Source organism: Salarias fasciatus, chromosome 5 (genome assembly GCF_902148845.1).
Source record: "Salarias fasciatus chromosome 5, fSalaFa1.1, whole genome shotgun sequence".
In the NCBI taxonomy this organism is placed as follows: domain Eukaryota; kingdom Metazoa; phylum Chordata; class Actinopteri; order Blenniiformes; family Blenniidae; genus Salarias; species Salarias fasciatus.
This window is the reverse complement of record NC_043749.1, coordinates 20,138,499-20,157,131: the sequence shown is the minus strand read 5'-3', so window position 1 is coordinate 20,157,131 and position 18,633 is coordinate 20,138,499. Positions and strand designations below refer to the sequence as shown.

General features: G+C 42.0%; 1 protein-coding gene across 1 annotated transcript in view; it reads right to left on the bottom strand.

Annotated features, from left to right (window-relative positions):
* The window catches only part of nav1b (neuron navigator 1b), a 65,536-nt gene that overhangs the window by 46,289 nt on the left and 614 nt on the right, over positions 1 to 18,633 (bottom strand). The window contains exons 2-3 of the mRNA XM_030090863.1: positions 3,263 to 4,073; positions 3,090 to 3,178 (exon numbers count right to left, since the gene is read on the bottom strand). Of these exons, the coding sequence (XP_029946723.1) occupies positions 3,090 to 3,178; positions 3,263 to 4,044 (871 nt within the window). The 5' untranslated portion in view covers positions 4,045 to 4,073. The remainder of the gene's footprint in view (positions 1 to 3,089; positions 3,179 to 3,262; positions 4,074 to 18,633) is intronic.

Below are 18,633 nucleotides of genomic sequence, written 5' to 3'. Positions count from 1 at the left end.
AAATTAAATTAAATCGGTGGTTGGCCAAAAATCTTTGGCTTCAAGTATCCACTTTAAATTTGAAGCTCTTGTTTCAAATTCAAAGTTTCAAACTGAACTAAAAATGAAAGAAACTCAGGACATACTGTAGTCATGCCAGGTTTCAACTTAATTTCATCTATTACTGGATTGAACAATGAAATCTGTCGCTTAAAACCTCGACACAGTCCGATCCCTGAGTTTTGTGGCGCCCTGATCTTGACATCTGTGTGTGTGCAAATTCTACAGGAAAGTCTTTTTTAGGCTCTTGGATTCTGAAATCACACGATACTAAAGATCACTGCCATGTCCATTCTGCAGCAAGACAAGCATGCAAGTTACAGTCACAAAGAACAGATTTTAATGCATTTCAAGAGGCCGGATGCCAAAATCATGACATCAGGGTATCATGTAATCATTAAGAAAAGAAAAATAAAGACGCAACCTAAAACTACTGGCCCTTCATCACACTTTTATGATTTACTTTTTCACTTCAGGACATTACATTCAGTCTCTAAAATAAAGTGCATCAGTGCTGTGAATAATGTCCATACTGTTATAATTCACGTGGTAATTATTGAGATAGAAAAGCCTTTGAATGAAGATCTAATACAAAGTGTAGTTTTTTTGAGCCAGAGGAGTGAAGATGGATGGAGGGATTTTTTTTTTTCCTCTCTCACAGAAATTCCCTTCATGTACTGAGCAATAGTTTACTCACGATGGACTCAGGAAATGCAGGTGGAAAAAAAAGTCCTATCTGAGTTCAGACATTCATCACTGTGATTAATTTTCCGGCTGGCAGCAGTCCTGCAGCAGTGAGTGTCCCTGTTCTGAACGCCGAGTTATTTTAAAGCCAAATTCTCACAAAAGATCCCGACAGTCGTTTCGGCTGTATGGAACTTTCATTAAAACAACCTATATTTCATCTTATAGCGAATATAAACCTGAAGCCAGATGACAGCCGACTAAGACACATCTATTTGTTTTACAGTCAGAAAAAAAAAAAAAAGTGAATTTAAGCATCCCATCGGTCTGTCCAGTGGGGACGAGGGGAACTCCCAGACAGGAGGTGAAAGCCGATCTTCCCATCAAACCACTCAGTCTCTCTCTCTGCATCTGCCCACCCTCGTCGGAAGACCACTCAGTCACTGGTCTCATCTGTCCCAGAGGAGGCGGGCCGGAGCCCCTCGCCCCTCAGAGTCATTAAGATAATTAAGAAGCCAGTTAGAGGGTTTTATATTTGCCCCTCTGCAGGGTCACTTTGCATTGGGTGTGTGTTGACTGATGAGAAATTTGTTTAAAGTTGTAGTTTTTCTTTATCACACTCAACAGAAGCAAATGCAACAATCAGTCTAACTACTTCAAGTAAGTTCGATGTTAATATCTAAGAAATTACCTAATTGATGACAGACTGTGATTGACATCGACTATGAATCCTAATATAACATATATTTGAAGTTGATATCACTTTATAAAGCTTTGATCACTTTAAAATCATAAGTTTTAAAGCAATGTTGGTACAAAGATGCCTGATGTTTTATGGAGTAAGGACAATAGCATGAACGAAAGTACTGATAAAAAAAAAAAAGAACTGGAACATTTGTGCTTGGAGGGGAATATCATGGAGGAATGAATTATACACCAGCCTTTATTCTCAGAGATATGCAAGTCTGGGAGGAGATATGATTCAGAAAGTTTCATTTGAATCAAGTTTATAAAAACAAAACAAAACACAGTTTTCTCTTCGGAAGGGTCTTCACCTCGACCTGACCCTCTCATGTGGGTGTAATGACACGCTGCTCCTACAGAGGGCACATGTGGTGAAATAAGGCTCTTTGGAAGCAAGTTGTTTATGAATGAGGAATTATTACAACCAGCATGGAGCTGTTTATGTACCTACTCTTGTGTTTTTTTTTTGTTTTTTTTATCATTTAACATATTGTAAAGTATATAGTTGTTTATTTGTGACGAGCTAAAAAGATGCACACATGTGAAGCAAGTTTTAATATACAATGTCCAAGGGGTGAGTAATGGAACCATGACTATGAATCTCTTTCAAACGAACAAATAAGTTCTTAAAGTGATGACATTCTGATTAAAGAAGCAGGAGAAGTGAACACATAGTATATTTGTTTTGCAATCTCTCAGCAACAAGACATGCATTGCACAGGGCTTTGCAGGAATCTGAGCAAATACATAATTCAGAATATAATCTTTCACACAGGACTGATATAAATGATGAAAATTTGATGATGATGGCACAACAGAGACACACAAAAAACATTGAGATCTGGGCGGACCGGAGCTGAGAGAAGTGCTCAAGGCCAAGAGTCTGCTTTCCCACATGCTTATAAAGAAATACGTGAAGCACTTCAGGATATCCTGATGCACATAACAGGTGGTACGAGCAGTATGAAGCCTTCGCTGACTTGGCGGCAAACCTTGTGAGAACAACTGCCACGCTGAACAGAGTCCAGAGTCAACAGCCAGCTGTATTAAAGTTTGGGTGTTACAGGATGTAATATAATACAAATGGAAAAATGTTTTTCAGCAAAACCAACTGTCTGACCCTCTGTGAACTGTGAAAATACGTCTGTTTTTACAAGACCTAAGTAACTTATTTTGAGATAAATACACTGCCAGAGGAGAAAAGCACGTCAAGGACAGTGCAATGTGAAGTTTAAGAGCTGTTTGCTCTTTAAGTTTAAGAGTGAAACCTTCAAATATTACTTCTAAAACCAGCAATAGTGAGAATTCTCAAGTTATTTGGCTTAAGGCCTGCAGAAAATATTTGTGCAACCTCTTGTCACCGTTTTTTTTTTCTTTCAGGGGACTTTTTTGTTAATCAGACAAACAAGAAAACAGAGATGAAGTGAAATGAAGACACAGCGAGGGACTCAGTGCCAACCAGACACGCTGAGCGATGTTCACTCCAACCAAAGACGAAAAGAGATACTGACGGCCCAAAAACTTATTTTGGAAGTTGGGGGAAATTACTTTATAACATCCGATGAGGCCAATATTCTCATCAGTGAAAGATAAATGTGTGTAAACGAGAGGTAAGAACTCACCGAGGTCATCACAGCAGACCTCCATGGAGTCTGAGGAGCAGTCGCTCAGATCATCCAGGGTGGTGTCTGTGTCATCGTGAATCTGAAACCTGCGGACAAATAAATATGTTTCAGGCTTGAGCAAAACACATTTGTAGATTTTCAGTTATTAGAAGTGAAGCTCTGTCCCTTACCTGAACCTGAAAGGGGCAACAGCGGCCATGTTGACTCTTCCTGGCTCGCTCGCCCTGCGCGCCATGTTGAAAGTCAGACAGGAAGACTTTGACTTGTTGAACATTTGTCTGTCGAAAGCTCCCGGGTCCTGGTTTGAGACGTTCCTGGCCTCTCTCTGAATGTTCTCCATTACACCTGAAGAGACGGCTGGTACCTCGTTCCCATTTGCACCTTTGGTATAAAAGAGGCGTCCGCGTCCGTGGCCTGACGGGAGGTTGGCGGAGAGGCGGCGTAAGGAGTCCCCCTGCTGTGCGTTGTCCACGTTCCTCTGACGACACTTTCCAAAGGTCCAGTTCTTGTTGGTGTTTCTTCTTAACTGGAGGTCTCGTAAAGCTTTCTGGGTCATGGCGCTGTTCCGGAGGTCCAGGGTGTCTTTGGATCGGGGGGCTTCCCTCTTTGGTACCTGAGGGCTGCTGTAGGCCGAGCACGTGCCGTCGGTCCGCTCCGTGGCGGCCGGGCCTCTGTGACAATACACGCCGGTCTTCTGCTGCAGCAGGTGGTTCCTCAAAGCCGAGCCCCTCAGCGGCTCCGAGGGGCCCGTGGAGACGGACGTGGACGAGTCGGAAGCTCGCCGTTTGGTGCTGTGTTGATACGGCATGCCGGGATTGGGGAGACCGCCGTACTGCTGCTTGGAATCCACCTTGGGGAGAGGCATCATGCTCCGAGGTAAAGGCAGACTGGAGCTGACACCGGCGTCGCTCTGGCTCTGAGATATGACTTTGAAATTCACTCCACCGCTCATGGTTGTTGACAGTCAGGGGACTGAGATCTGGGGGAAAAAAAACAGGAAAATTGAATATGAGGCATCAGTTTGAATTTATAACATAAACCATACTTCTCCTGAGGTGCGACGGTGTCAAAACAGAGCAAGAGCACAGAAGCACCAACAAAGCTAGAAAGACAGTAAAGGCATGACGGCATATTGTTAATGATACTCCAGCTACACACTTTACGGTCCGCCATATTTCACAAGTGTGTTCAAGACCAGCGCAGTCAATGTAAAGAGAAAGAAAAAAGTCCCTAGGGTATCATCAAAGATTTCTGTGCACGGATCCTGGACTGTGGAACGAGGAATAACTCAGAGTCCTGTTTGGTTGTGTGAGCTTGGATGTGCTGGCAACTCCTGGTGCGGTATTTAAAAAGTGAAACTGAGTTAAGAATTGAATTATTCAAAGACAATATGTTCTGGGTACAGCCAGTTTGTTGCAAACTGTCGTCTTCAGAGCTGTATAATAATGACATTTTAAAAAAACATTATTTTCCAAAAGAATATACATAGATATCTGTAAATTTCTACTTATCTGAAGGTCAAATGGATGGTTCAAATTTTGGATTGATTAAAAACAGACAAGAGATGAGGTGTTTGTACTTAAATTTTAGGCAAATGTATTTAGTTGTGGCAGTCTGTGTCTTTAAATCATCAGTCTGTGGCTAAATTCATAAATTACAGCTGATTCCTGGAGTAGTTACTAGCCACGCCGCTTCGCCAGTAAATTCCAGGTGAAAAAAAAAAAAAAAAAAATCCACCTGAACAAGATCATATTTCGGGAGATGACGAAGGAACTTATTCTTTGATCGTTCTTTATTTTAAAGATAATGCTGCCTGTCGACCAAAGTCTGGACATTTGTCTTTGCTGCACAAAGCCTGATGGATGGAAAGCTTGCATTTAGCGTCCTTATTGAATCCAATAGTGTGAAACAGCTGCACATTCCAGCGCGTCTGCCTCACACAGAGAAAGTGTCTAACCACACTAAGTGACGGTAAGTATGAGTGAGTGGGAGAGAAGAAAGACGAGATGATGGTTGGAGGGGAAGGAACTTTATACCATTATGGATCACTTACAGCATCAAAGTAGAGGACAGGTCTGAAAACCAGATGAGTCACAAGCTTAAATCTCTCACCAGAGGAAACAGAGATCAGAAGTGAGTCTGATAATGTTTATCTGACCTCCAGCTGCATTTTTAATGATTCTGCGAGACAGCTGATCTTAAGAACAAAATACCAATTAAAGCATGAATTAAAACTGTCCAAATCCCTTTTCCAGGAAAGGAGACTAAAATTATATTGTGTTTAAAATAAGGTAAACAAGCGACCAGATGAAAGCTAAATCAATCACAGGAACACGTGCATCTGAAGGGACTCCATATGTTCGAGCAGATTTTTCTAATGTATTCCTGGTCTTTTAGCCACAACCTCCAGTGCGAAGCGTGCTGTGAAAGCCGGCGACAGACTGACACCACTTGGCACGTGCAGCAGGAGAAAAGCTCTTTTCAGGCCGTGCCAACACCGGCTGTCCTCACCGCACCGGCCTGCAGAGGAGAGCACCGCTAATGGGAAGGTAGAATGACGGAGAAACCCTCCACCAAGGTATTCTCCTGCTTAAAGCTGATCACTGATAATCATTATTGTAGAGTACTGTAGAGTTCGCACACACCAAGTAACATGAACAGTTTGTCTGTTATGGTTAAAATTGGAGATTAAAAAAATAACATTAAAAAAGAATGAAAAACTGACTGCCTGAATTGAGATATACAACTCGTGTGATTCAGTGACCATTTGTAGCATCTTGTGAGTTGTGTGAAGTCCCTGTGTATAAAAAGATCACACAAATATGTCAGAGAAGACAGGAGAGTAAAATGTTCATTTTTATGGTGTGCTCCCGTCTGCCCAGAGCATCAGAGCTGCATGACGGAGGATGAATGAGGAGCTATTGTGGGTCTTGAGCGATGAATCTGTGCAGTGGAGTGCTTTTTTTGTGGATTTTTCTTTTCATAATATTGTACTAATAAAACAAAACATTGGTTTGCAGCTTTAAATAATCAATTCAACAAGTTTGTCCTGCTTGTTCATGTGATATCAGGATCAGGTCTGTTTGTCCTGAAGGGGAATCCGTCTGCGTTTCCCCAATTAAACTCCAAGAACAGAAAATATCTAATGTACATATGCAAGTCCTCTCAAAAACACATTGCATTTCAGATTAAATAAATTATCCAAACTTGTCTCTTTTTCAGAGTTGCTTTTAATAATGTAATGTTGTTACCGGAACTGAAATGAGCAAATATTATATTTTGTCCCCGTGTGGCCCGTCATCTCAAAATAGCCCCTCTCATCATGTCTTATTCATGAATTGAGGTGAAGCAGTGAAAATCTCTGATGTGCCTGAAAAACAACTGCTGCTTGTGCACATGTGCTTTGGAAAAGATGTGCATCTGCAGGCTTTCAGGAGCATTCATGTGTAATAAATAAAAAGTTATACTCTTTATTCCATAACAAATAGAAAAAATATCACTTTTTTCTTTTTATGAATGCTTCAGAGAAGTAATGAAATCATGAATCAGTGTTACTGAGATAAACTTAAAATTACTGCTTTCACTTGTTCAAAATGTCAAATAAGATAAAATAAAATTAAAAGAAAACCCTCTCTCTTTTCTGTATCATGACAAGCTGTTTATCATCTTACCTCAACGTCCGACAATCCTCTGCACACAGACAATGAGGAGACAGAGTGATGCCATGCAGACTAACATGCTCTCAGCAGAGTCGAGCCTCTCTTAACAGTACGAGGCAGTTTGCAGTAATACAATTTACAGCCTGATGCTGCTTCAGAGGGAGTGGGAGCAAATCAATGCTGGATGACAGCGAGGGGAAGACAGGGAAGTCTTCACGTCTGCAGCTTTTTCTTTCCTCCCTGAGGTCACCATCACACACACACACACACACACACACGGTTCACCTTTTATGACCAGACTTATTAGTGACTCATGTTTCAATCTTCGCCCGGTGACATCATGTGTTGTTTTTCGCCCCCGAGCTCACGTTTCCATCACAATCTGAATGTGACTTTGTGCTCCTTTTCGACATACCAGTCCTTCAACAGGCCGTCATCAGAGCAGCCGGAGCGACGGGGAGCTAAAACGGCCCCAAACCTCCAGACCTATAATCAAGCCCGAGGGCCAGACTAAAGATACTCGTGATGACCGACAGCATGTCGGCGCAGCATTACTTTACTCTGGAAAAAGTGCAGTGAAGCCCAGAGCAGCACTGCCACAGGGTCTGATAATGTATTTAGAAGACGGAGGAGTCGCACTTATTAATGCCAGGAATGGCTGAAATATAGATGATCGCATCTGGAAATGATTCAGTCAGTCATTAAGAAGTTCTTAATATAATCTGTAATTAATATTCTGTGCCGGTCTCAGTGTGGACGTGTGAGGACACACACAGTCACTTTCTGCTGAAGTTTCTCTTCACTGGACCTCGGCTCCAACACAGAGTTGAACAAGTGCGTGATTGCATTATCTGGATAATTCAATTTTCTCGGGACCGCCGAGTTATCTAGGTTTACAAGAGACCTGATCTCATTTTTAAATATAGCACCGAGTCCCAGATTCTTGATTTTCATCATTTCCTCAAGAGTCCCAAATCTGACAGAGAGAAACTCCGTTGGGAGAGACATGAACTCAGCGACACACATGTGAACACACACATTTTATATCAAAAACAAACATACAAGTAAACAATGGATCTCCTTACATTTGACTACGGGCGCGCCGTTGCTGTTACCCCAGTCTAATCTTGTGTGAACATCACGTGCTTTCTGAAGGACAATGGTGATTTCAGATTTCATGGATCTTGGATGACTCAGAGTCAGAAACCCAAAGCTACATATTAACTGGAGCCTTGAACAGGAAAAGCCAATTTAGAGTCACCAGTTGACCTCAGAAGCATGTTACTGGGTTGTGGAAGAAAGTACCTTTAGAAACGCTGCACAGCCAAAAGGAAAACATGCAAACTTCACAGAGAAAAGGCTTCTTCTTTTGTTCATTGTTTTAAATAAAACCAAAGTAAAAAGAAGAAAGCGAAAGTGTACAGACTCAGACCACAATAACATTAACGATAAGTAACTTTCTTGTTGAAAACATTGGAAAAACGACATCTTTTTCGATTGCAGCAACAATAAAACAGAATATGACTGATGTCCGCTCCCTGTGTGTTTGCCCTGGGATGTCCAGGGTACAACATGTCTTGCAAGTAGGTGGAATCACCTCCAGCTCCCTGTGACCCTAAACTGGATAAAGCATTATGGAAGATAGATAAATGGATCATCCATCAACAATAATTGTCCAGCGTTGCTGATCTGAGACATCCTAAGACTGCTACTTCTCCCTGCAGCAGCGCTCATCTGCAGTGCACCTTTGGCACAGTGCAAGTAATATGCATTTTGCTGTCTTGCAAAACGCCGCTGTCACTTCTCACCTTTTTCCCTGATGTCTGCCAATCAACAATTAGCGAAAGATTACCATAAAGCTATTAAATATGGTCATATTGTCTTTTTAAATTAAGCCCACTGTACTTCCTGTGGCATGCAAGATTACAGTATGCATTTAGGCGAGTGTGTTAATCTGTTGGCCCATTACAGGGATTTATCCCTCGTAAGTCACTTTAAGTGATTAACGGTGGTCAGCGCTGCCATGACATCATTAACAGCGTCAGGCAGCTGCGTCCTGTTAGCACTGCTAGAAAACAGCACAGAAACAACAATTCGGCTGGAAGGAAACGATTCCAGTGGGGGGAAGTTCACACAGTAACACATTATGAAACACTGCCGATGTACTGCTCTTTATGTCTTAGAACCATTTCTCAACCCGGGACCTGGGGGACCGCCGCAGTCCGCCTGTGAGATGTTTCCCTGCTCCACCGCACATCGCTGACAGGAAATGAGCCGCCGTGAAGCTGATTATTACTTTTTAATGCACAACATCTTTTCAGTGATGTAACAGCAACAAACACAAGTCTGTCTAATTAATGTGTTTAAGTCGTCGAGGCGGTTCGGTGACAGAGTGGTTAGTACAGCCTCCCTACAGCAAGAAAATTCTTGTTGAACTCCGCTGGCAGACAAGCTGTGTGGAGTCTGCATGTTAACCCTAGAGGTCACAGTGAAACACTGAGGGCTTGGTTCCTTTATAAAGTGTACTAAATTGTAGATTTCAGATTCACAGTTTTGTTTGGCATGAAAAAATTAAATGAGAATTTATTCAGAAAGTAATTTAAACAGCGTATACCATGCAATTTTTCTCTGCTCCGGCAGGAAAAGACTTTATGATTTAATCATATTCATATTGCTTCAAAGTTTTAATCGGCAATATCGTGTCTGTTTAATTTCCAGCAGAGTTGAGCCTCCTCGAGGACCACCACAGCAAACATCATCAAACATTCATAAAACATTAACATTTAAGCAGCAAAGAGTCAAATACATAACCTCACATTGGAAACATCATGTATCTGAGCAGTGCAGAAACTGCTCTTTCAGCTTGAACAGAACAGGCAGTCATGTTAGGAGCTTTTGAAATGACAGATCATTTTGAACATTTCTAAATCTAATCACATTAAAAAAAAAGTCTAACATAGAGAAAATATAGTCACTCTTACTTCCTATCCAACCAGATGTGAACATCTGCATTTATTAACCTAACACACTGCATTGGCTTGTTCAAGGCCGTATCTAAAGAAAGGTCTAACGGACCTTTGGAAATGAGGAAAAAATTGCCGCAGCACTGTGTTGCCTTACATGCAATTTTATCCAATGAAATCACAGTGGTTCAAAACTAGCTGAAAATGGATTCAGACCTCTGAACTGGGACATGTTCTGCTTTCAACATTACTCACAAGTCTTTTCTTACACCTGTTTCCCAACTAGATTTCAGAAAATTAAATGCGAGACCCATAATGGGTTCAGTTGAATATATCTTATTTAACAGTACTTTTGGTTACTTGTTCATGTCAGAAGATCAGGGAGGGTTGGAGCTAATCCCAGCGGACTGTGGGTGAAGGCAGCCGACGCCCTGGACAGGTCACAAGTCCATCACAGGACAAACACAAAGAGACATTCAGTCACACACACTCACATTCACACAAAGGGTCAGTTTAGACTCAACAAACCACCTCAAATGTTTTCGGACTGTAGGAGAAAACTGGAGTAACTGGAGCACAGAAAAGCCCTTAACTAAACTCAAATCATTGATGCTCTTGGTGTAAGGCAATGACACTGACAATCAACCTGATGTATTTTTCATCGGATATTTAGTTTGTAACAATAATTAACCATAACCTGAACAATCTTTTAAGATACATTATAACCTCACATGGTCACTGTTTTAGCTGCCACCCAGTTAAAATGAAGCCGTTCACCTTGCGGCGTCTGCAGCCTCACAGCTCAAACGGGGTCAATGAGGACTTTTCACAGTGTATCCCAGGTTCCTTTGCAGCTCTGACATGAATAATTTCCCTTCACCTGAAACAAATGTGGACACGGCCCCTGAAGGACCAGAAAAGGATCACAAGCAGCGCGGGATGCTGTGTTATAAAAGCCCCCGTGCACGCTGAAACAACCTGCCCCTGCAGTTAGGCAGCCGTTACGCAACTGACACACTTGTCTGAAGAGAACTAAAGCTTGTATAGAAGCAGGACGGTATACTGCAGGTCTGTGATGAGTCAAATTGTGGGCAGTTGTCTCTGATGTATCACTGGCATTGAGAACTGGGTTATTAGAGCAGGTAGGAGAGGGAACATGCATCAGAAATCCATCTTGATCATACCGTCCAATCTGAAGTAAAAACGGTACGAGTATGAGTGATTCAGTTCATGCATAAGCAAATGAAACATGGCTTTTCACTTCCACCCTGGAGGCTGACTGGCAAAAGAGTGCAGCAAGTAAACACTCACAGCTCTCTTTGTTTTTCATTTGAATTCCACTGGAAATAGGATTTATTACCTCTGGAGAATTCAGATATTGTGAAAATAGTGACAGTCACATTAATCTAAATACCTTGAAACAAATCCTAATTATAAGCATACAATGATATAAACAACATGATTACTTTCATATGTTTGGCCATCATGTCGTGCGGTATAGAAAAGAGGTTTTTGTGACTGCTGCTGTGGAGAAATGCCTCAGGCAAACACAAAATAATGTATTCATTTAGCTTGAACAGCATTTCTTGTTGATTGCTGATTGAACGAAAACATTATGAAAAGTGTTTCGGATGAAATTTAAAAACACAGCATCTGATTGGTGGAGTAGTATTCCAAAGGCTAAATAGACAGTTTTCATATTATCAAAGGCAGATCCAGTGAAGTGTGTCCTACTCGCTACTTTCTAACCGTGACATTATTCTTAAAAGTAAAGGAAAGCTAGCACGACATCATTTACTAGAAAGGAACAAATCAATGAAAATGTGAAAATAATGTGAGATGAAGTGAGGAACTTTGTACATATGGCTCTTAAGGGCGTGACTCAGGTCAATCTTCAGCATGGCAAAACCACAAGTCACTGAAATGTGAATCCTCTCCATCTGTCAGCCTGTTCACCAGATTAAAAAGGAGCCTCCTTTAAAGAAACACTTTTATCCCAGCTGAGTCACGCTAACTCTTTGAAACAGGGTCTATTTTAAGGACTCTGCGAGAAAAAATACATACACCCTTTTATTTGTCATAATCTGTGGAGTCTCTGCTTTTATTTTTGGTATAGTTTGTGGCAGAATCTGAAATGTAGCACATGGGCTGATGAAATAAAGCTGCATGGATTTTGATTTCACTTGACTGGAGTTGGATTTATGTTTGGAACCAGGGTTATTCATACTGAATGTTGGGGTTACAGTGCACACAACTAGTCTCAGAGTTTGAGCAGTGGGCTGTTTCCAGTCAGAACAGACTCGAAAACTTCAATGGACTGGAGCCTACCCGACAAACAAGAGCACATGCTGCACAAGCTGCCAGTGCATCACAGACCCCCACTAATGGAGCAAGTCTTCAGTCACTAATTAACCAAACAAATATGCCTTTGTATCAGGGAAAACCCACACAGGCACATGAAGAAAACACACTCTGAAAACTAGCCAGCATGTTTGAACCATGCACAGTCTTGCTGTGAGGCAGCAGTGCAAACCACTGTACGCCATGCCATGCTGCTCTGAATTATAAAAACACACACAATTGAGTCATTAGCATATTCCTATGTGCAATGAGGGCTTCTCGTTCCAAATGTGGGCTCATTTCCTGATGAAACTCAACAACAGTATAGAGATCTCAACTTCGGCACAATGCTGCCAAATTTGAAAATCAAAGTTCATAAAACTAGTAAGGTCAGCTGGCGGAGGAACAGCGGTTCATGCTTCCTCAAAAAAACTTGACACAATCCGCTCTGTCCTAGTTTATCTCGGCTGTGTTTTTACCAGCAGTCTCCTGAGTTTGTTCATCAACGTCTGGTTCGGCTCAGCTTCTCCTCGCTGCGGGACAGACTGCACTCAAATGTCAGTTCTCCAGGGAGCTGCAGAGGCTGGGAGATGTCACTCAGCAGCTGACAAGATGTGCACAGTGACAAAAACTGTAACCTGAAGACTCGAAACTCAAGAGTTACGCCTCAATCATTCTCCTTCCTCCTGAGGGCTCCAGACAGCAGCAGCAAGTTTCACATTTATTTTCAAAAGAAGCCACTGGATCAAACCACTCGCTGTTAATGTACAAAGCTCTTTACATGTGAATGCAATAGCATTTTTGTTTTACAAACACACACGGAAAAAATTGTAATTTTAATTTACTTATCTACTCATGTTTGCACCATCACAGTATCTGCATCAAAGCAGGACAGAACCAGATGCTGCACAATCTGGATGCAATCACCTGCATATCAAGCTGCGTCGTGCACGTCTCTGACAAAAGCTTTATTCCTGTTTTTATATAACAGCTTAAAATGGATATATGAAATATGTATTAAGTTTTCCGAGGCCGGCGCACATGTCATTTCGGGTTAGCCGAGGTGGAAAGTGTCTGCTGCTCGAGCATGTCTGCAGACAAGACTTTCCAAACCAGACTAACCACACGTACCAACACACACATGCAGAGAGTTGGACTGAGGAGGAGCTGAGACGTGGCATTTATGAGACAACAAGACGGGGACGATGCTCTCTGGTGTTTCAAGACATCTCCACGCATGCATGCCATTATAATTATGTTGATGATATGTCTAATCTTGAATCAGATATGAATCCACTGTGCAGCAGCTCAGTGTGGCCACAAAGTCGGCAAAATGCCTCTTTGAAAGGATGAGCAGCAGGTCTAAACGAGTTTTGGGTCTGAAGCAGACTCCTGGGAAGAGGCAAAATTAAGGCCTTTGCAGCATTTTATCCGAACAGACAAAATATTGTCTTCCCACAGGTCATAATTCTCGTGGTGTCATGCCATAATCCAGAATGACACTGGGAGGAGTTAAATTAAACACTGCAGCAAGATACACTCATAGCAGATTATCTCTACTGCTGGTGGCATCACAGACCATCAGTGGCATTTCCAGCCATGTGGGGACTGATCAGAGCATCAGAGCATGCTGGAGTCATGTTTGAAACGTCAATACCTTTAGTCACTCGAAGTGTTCAAAAACACAACTTTCATTTCAACAGGTTTACACATTGAGCAGACTGCTTTTCATCTGAAACCCTGTTAAACCAACAGTTGATTAAATATCACCAGATTTGTTCATGTTAACGAGGAAACCTCAGAGTCCATTATGACGTTTGCCCACTTTTGGAGAAGAACAACAAGAGATAGTCAAATATCAAGGCTATTACAGCTTGATTTAAAGCCAAAGCTATTTTATAAAGCACATAAAAGAACTGTCACTGAGGAAAGAGCTGGGCTCAAAGGTATGTCAAAGATAAAACAGAACAAGAGATAACAGGATCAATACGTATTTCAAGTAATGTGTTCCACAATGAAACAATATATAATTTAATATGATGAAGCTGAGTAAAGTCAGTGGATGATCTGACAGGATAAACTGGTGCTGGGTTAAGAAATGTGTAAAATAGTGATCCCAATTCAACAGGTCAAAGAGATGCCTTTTTAATCATCTCTTTGAAATGATCTGCGGTTTTAGTAGCTTTTACTTTGTCGGAGAGGCTATTCCAAAGCTGGGAGCAGAAACAGAGAATTCTCGAGCAACACATGCTTTCTTTAACCTGGACTGAGGAAGTGTGAGAGCAGTTTACTGGCTCTGAATGGGGCTTAACTGCTAGGAGGTCAGATCGATATAAAAAAGTATCGAACTTAAATGTAAAATAGACTGGAATCCAGTGCAAGGAGGCCAAAACAAGGATGATGTACATTCATTTTGTAACTTCCTTTCAGTCATCTGGCTGCATTTTCAGAACTTCCTGTGGAGTGGCCTCATCTCACTCCACCTCTTGGCTGATGGTCACTGTCTCAATGAAGTTTGTATGTTGTCCATAGTATGATTGTATCTGTTAACACTGCAGTGACTCTGTAAACTGTTCAGGATGTATTTTTCCTTTATAATCTTAGATCTAAACACTGCAAAATCTGACTTGGATGAATTGAGTAAGGATAGAAGGATGAATGAATCATAGCTGCGCCCAAAAAAATAAAGTCCAGTGTACATTTTGTAGTTCGATCATTACGTGTAGCTGAAGAAAATATCTGGAAATTTGAACATCACAAGCCTTCAATGCAGTGTTGTCGGTTTGGTGCAGAGCTGTTTGTTCCTAGAGGGTTTCTTTTATGAGAGCAGCCGCCTGCTGTGTCAGATGGGGACACTGAAATGATGCATGGAAGAGGACCAAAACAGTAAATCTGTGAACTGAGGAGCCACAACAAAGCACAGGAAGATAGTAAAACGCTTGATGAACAAACATCCGTCAGCCACTCCATTAGATACATTTGGACAATATAACGAGAATTGTGTCTGAAATAATAGAAACATCTCTCAGTACAATGCAATCCAGCTCAGCATCACTGCAAACCACAACCTTCAAAATACATAAGCCTCTGTGGCACTGTCGAGAAAAATTTCACTTTATAATCATTGCAGATGCAGGATTTACAGTCGAGCTGTTGTACTGAATGAGACTGGACTAATTAATGAAGTGACCAGTGGGTGTAATAGCTAAATTCGTGCTGGCACATAGCAAAGCATATTAATCTCTTCTGAATATTACATGTGTGGTTTGCCATTTCTGAATCTAACATGCTGTGCAGGCTTAACATAAAGTAGCAATCCACAGTACATCACTGTCGTGGCATAATCTTCAAATGTTCTTTGGAGAACCAACGTTAAAAAGGAGGGAGATTACCAAATATTCACATTTCAAAGGAATTTGGTGCTTGGAGGAATCTGCTCCTTCTGATTCAGGCTTTGATGGGGACATCAAACAGCAGAGTGTGAATAATTGTGGTGTACTGTATGTCAGTGTAAACTAAGCAGATTAGTAGTAAGAAGCATGAGCCTGATGCAGCAGTAGCCTGTAGCACTAAGTGGGTATGAGTCAGCAGTTCATCCCAGACGATTACTGGGCACATGACTCCCCGTCCCAGGCAGGACAGTGAAAGTCCAGCAAGGGAGACCAGAAAGTCTGCAGGCATGATTCCTGCAGCCGGATAGTGTCCCCCTCTCTCTGAGTCGAGTCATACGCATGGTTGTCAACTCAAGCATGAGGCGCTGCTGTTAAGTGACTGTCAGCTGCACTTACGTGATAAATAAATGCCACAGCTTCATGCAGTTGATACAGACAACTCATTTAAGTGATGTTTATAGCAGACTGTCCACAGGAAATCACACATCATGAGCTGTGGAGTTATTTTCAATGCAGATTAATGGTGAAAATGTAACTTCATTTTTTTTCATGCCGCTTATTTTAATGGTAAACTGACAGTATTTCATTGTACAGTATTGAGTAAGAACTGCAAACTTACCAATGATTAAGTGGAAAAAAAAAACTTTGTGATATAGTAACAAGAGAAAAAGGAAGAAGAAAAAAAAAGGATGCTGAGTGATGAGGTTTATCTTTGTGTGTCCATCAAACAGTGCAGAGAAGCTGCTCCGATCTCTGCGCCTGTCTGCCGTCCAATATGCAAATTCCCGGATGAGACCCAGAACAGCAGCTTCCAGCTCCGGAGCATCTCAGCCGCTGTCCGATGCCTGGATCAAAGTGGGGCTGCTCGCTTCCTGCTTGCATAACAATACTGGAGACAGATCCTGTGCTGCAGTTGGTGCCTGTGGATCAGACTACTTAGCCAGCAGGCGCTCTTTCTGACTTGCAAATGGACCTGGCGCGGCTCCAGCCCGAGTCCCTCCGAACAAAAGTGCTGAGCTTTAACTGGGCTGTGTACCTGGTGAAAGACTCATAAATCTGCCTCATTCTGCGCACTGCCCGGCTCCTGCTCTCCCCCCGTCTGTCACGGCGGGTTGCGTATGCATCTTTTTCAGCGCGGCGCTCATTGTCCTGAGTCACAGCCAGACCCAGTGAACTGGACTAATTTGAATTGTCACTGCATGTTTGTAGTTGGCTGCCTATGGGGCACAGATTCCCTCAGCCCGACCCTCAATGGGAATCTGGGCCACAGGACTGAGAGGTGTCTGCTCACAGCAAAAAAAAAAAAAAAAAAGACAAAAACTGGAGTGATAATTTGGCAGCACAGATTTAAAAACTCTCTTTATAATTTTTGAGGCACAGATTAGAACCAGTGACTAAGACTTTCCCGTTTGTGTGAAATGAGAACAAATATTACAGAAAGACGTTTGACAGTCCTGGGCTTTGATTTGGAATAACACATTACATACAGTAGTAAATCTGTAGAGCTGAAGTCTCTGTTCTCGCTGAGCTGACTGCTTCAGCTAAGCATCTGCTGTCTGAGTGGTTGTCATGTCATTTAAATCCTGTTTAATGGCTGCATAATCAATCTTGAACAAACTCAGTCCTCTCTCAGCGACATGAAAGACGTCCCACTGTTAGCAGCATTAATGTTAGACTGCATCCACAGAACCCACTTTCATTAACAACAGAAAACATGTTGACTTGAGAGGGGCTTTCTGAGGGTTTGTGATTTATTTGTTCTATTTTGTTGATGCTTCTAGTCATCATTGCCTTGTGAATGTGTTTATTTAAATATTTTTGAGGATGTTCCATTAAATAAGTTTTTTTATTAATTTCCATTAATAGTTTTTTAACTTCCATTTCACTTCATGAATGTCCACAATCCTACATGGTGTCAACAAAAGACTCCACCAATCCAACTATATGTACATTCAGGAGTTTAGTATATCCACTGTTCCCTTGAAAAGCAAATATTTACCCTGAGAGGAAACTCAATAATGATAATGTAAAGCATGTGTAAATTTGAGAAGCTCAATGAATTAAGTGTAACGTGGTGAATTCCTCTAAACTCTTTTCCATTTCTTTTCCACTTCCCAAAAAACAGCCTGAAATTTCCACTCTTCTGCACATTAATTCATCTGTATGGGCAACGCAATGATGAAAGAGTTATTTTTCCAAATAACTACTCTTTATTTCCAGGCCTAGCAGGGTAAGTCCACTTTGTTTTGAAGAAGCAACAAGCGACTGTTATCATCTACAGATGTTCGGTAATTTGAACAACACGGCTTGCAGAGTTCAGGCCAAGGACATGTGGTCAAGCAGGACTCAATTCAGCATGCGCCACCAGCAACACAGCAACACATGCTGGTGTGAAGACTGAAGGCGATCAGTGGCGTTATGCTTGGTTTCATATCTCTTGCCCATTTGAGCAAATTGCCTCTGATTGAAGTTAAATGGCTCTGCGGGGCGACGAAGGTTCATGAGGAGAGATTATAAGCCGAGGCGGTTTGGAAGCTGGAGCTCGACATCCTCCGTGTCGATGCACAAACAGGAGATAAGTGAGGATTACAGTCACAAACTGGTGAGACACAGAAATATGCTGAAACGTGTGAATCGTGTGTGCTGCAAAGACGCATGTTTGCTGTCTGACCTTGGGTGATACAGGCTGATATCTGGGTTATTAAATTCCTCGCAGAGGACTGAACACAATCGCAGCTTAATTAGAGGTGCTGAGATAAAGAATGTGTAGGGTCACATGCAGGTAGAAAACCGCCCCGGTGAATAGGAACGATAGCGGAGTCCTTCATCCTTGGCTCCACGCTCTCACAGCTTATTAATTGTGCACTTCACACTCCGATGCGTGCACGTTCTGCTTCACTTCATAAACCTTGTCACCTTTGGCATCAGCACAGCTTAGTGTGTCATGCACCCCAGCAAACACCAGCAAGAGAGAGAGAACGAGAGATAGAGAGAGAGAGGGGAAACAGGGTGTGTCTCAGCATCACTTCCACATAATCTCTGCCTGGATGTGACCTCTACTGACTAATTTATGAAACTGCATGTCTGCAGATAATATTATGGCCACAGTGCGTGCTGCAAAGCGGGAGTCAGCTGAGAGCACATCGGATTCAGTGAAACGGCAAAACGCTGCCTCCCAAAACCGTTC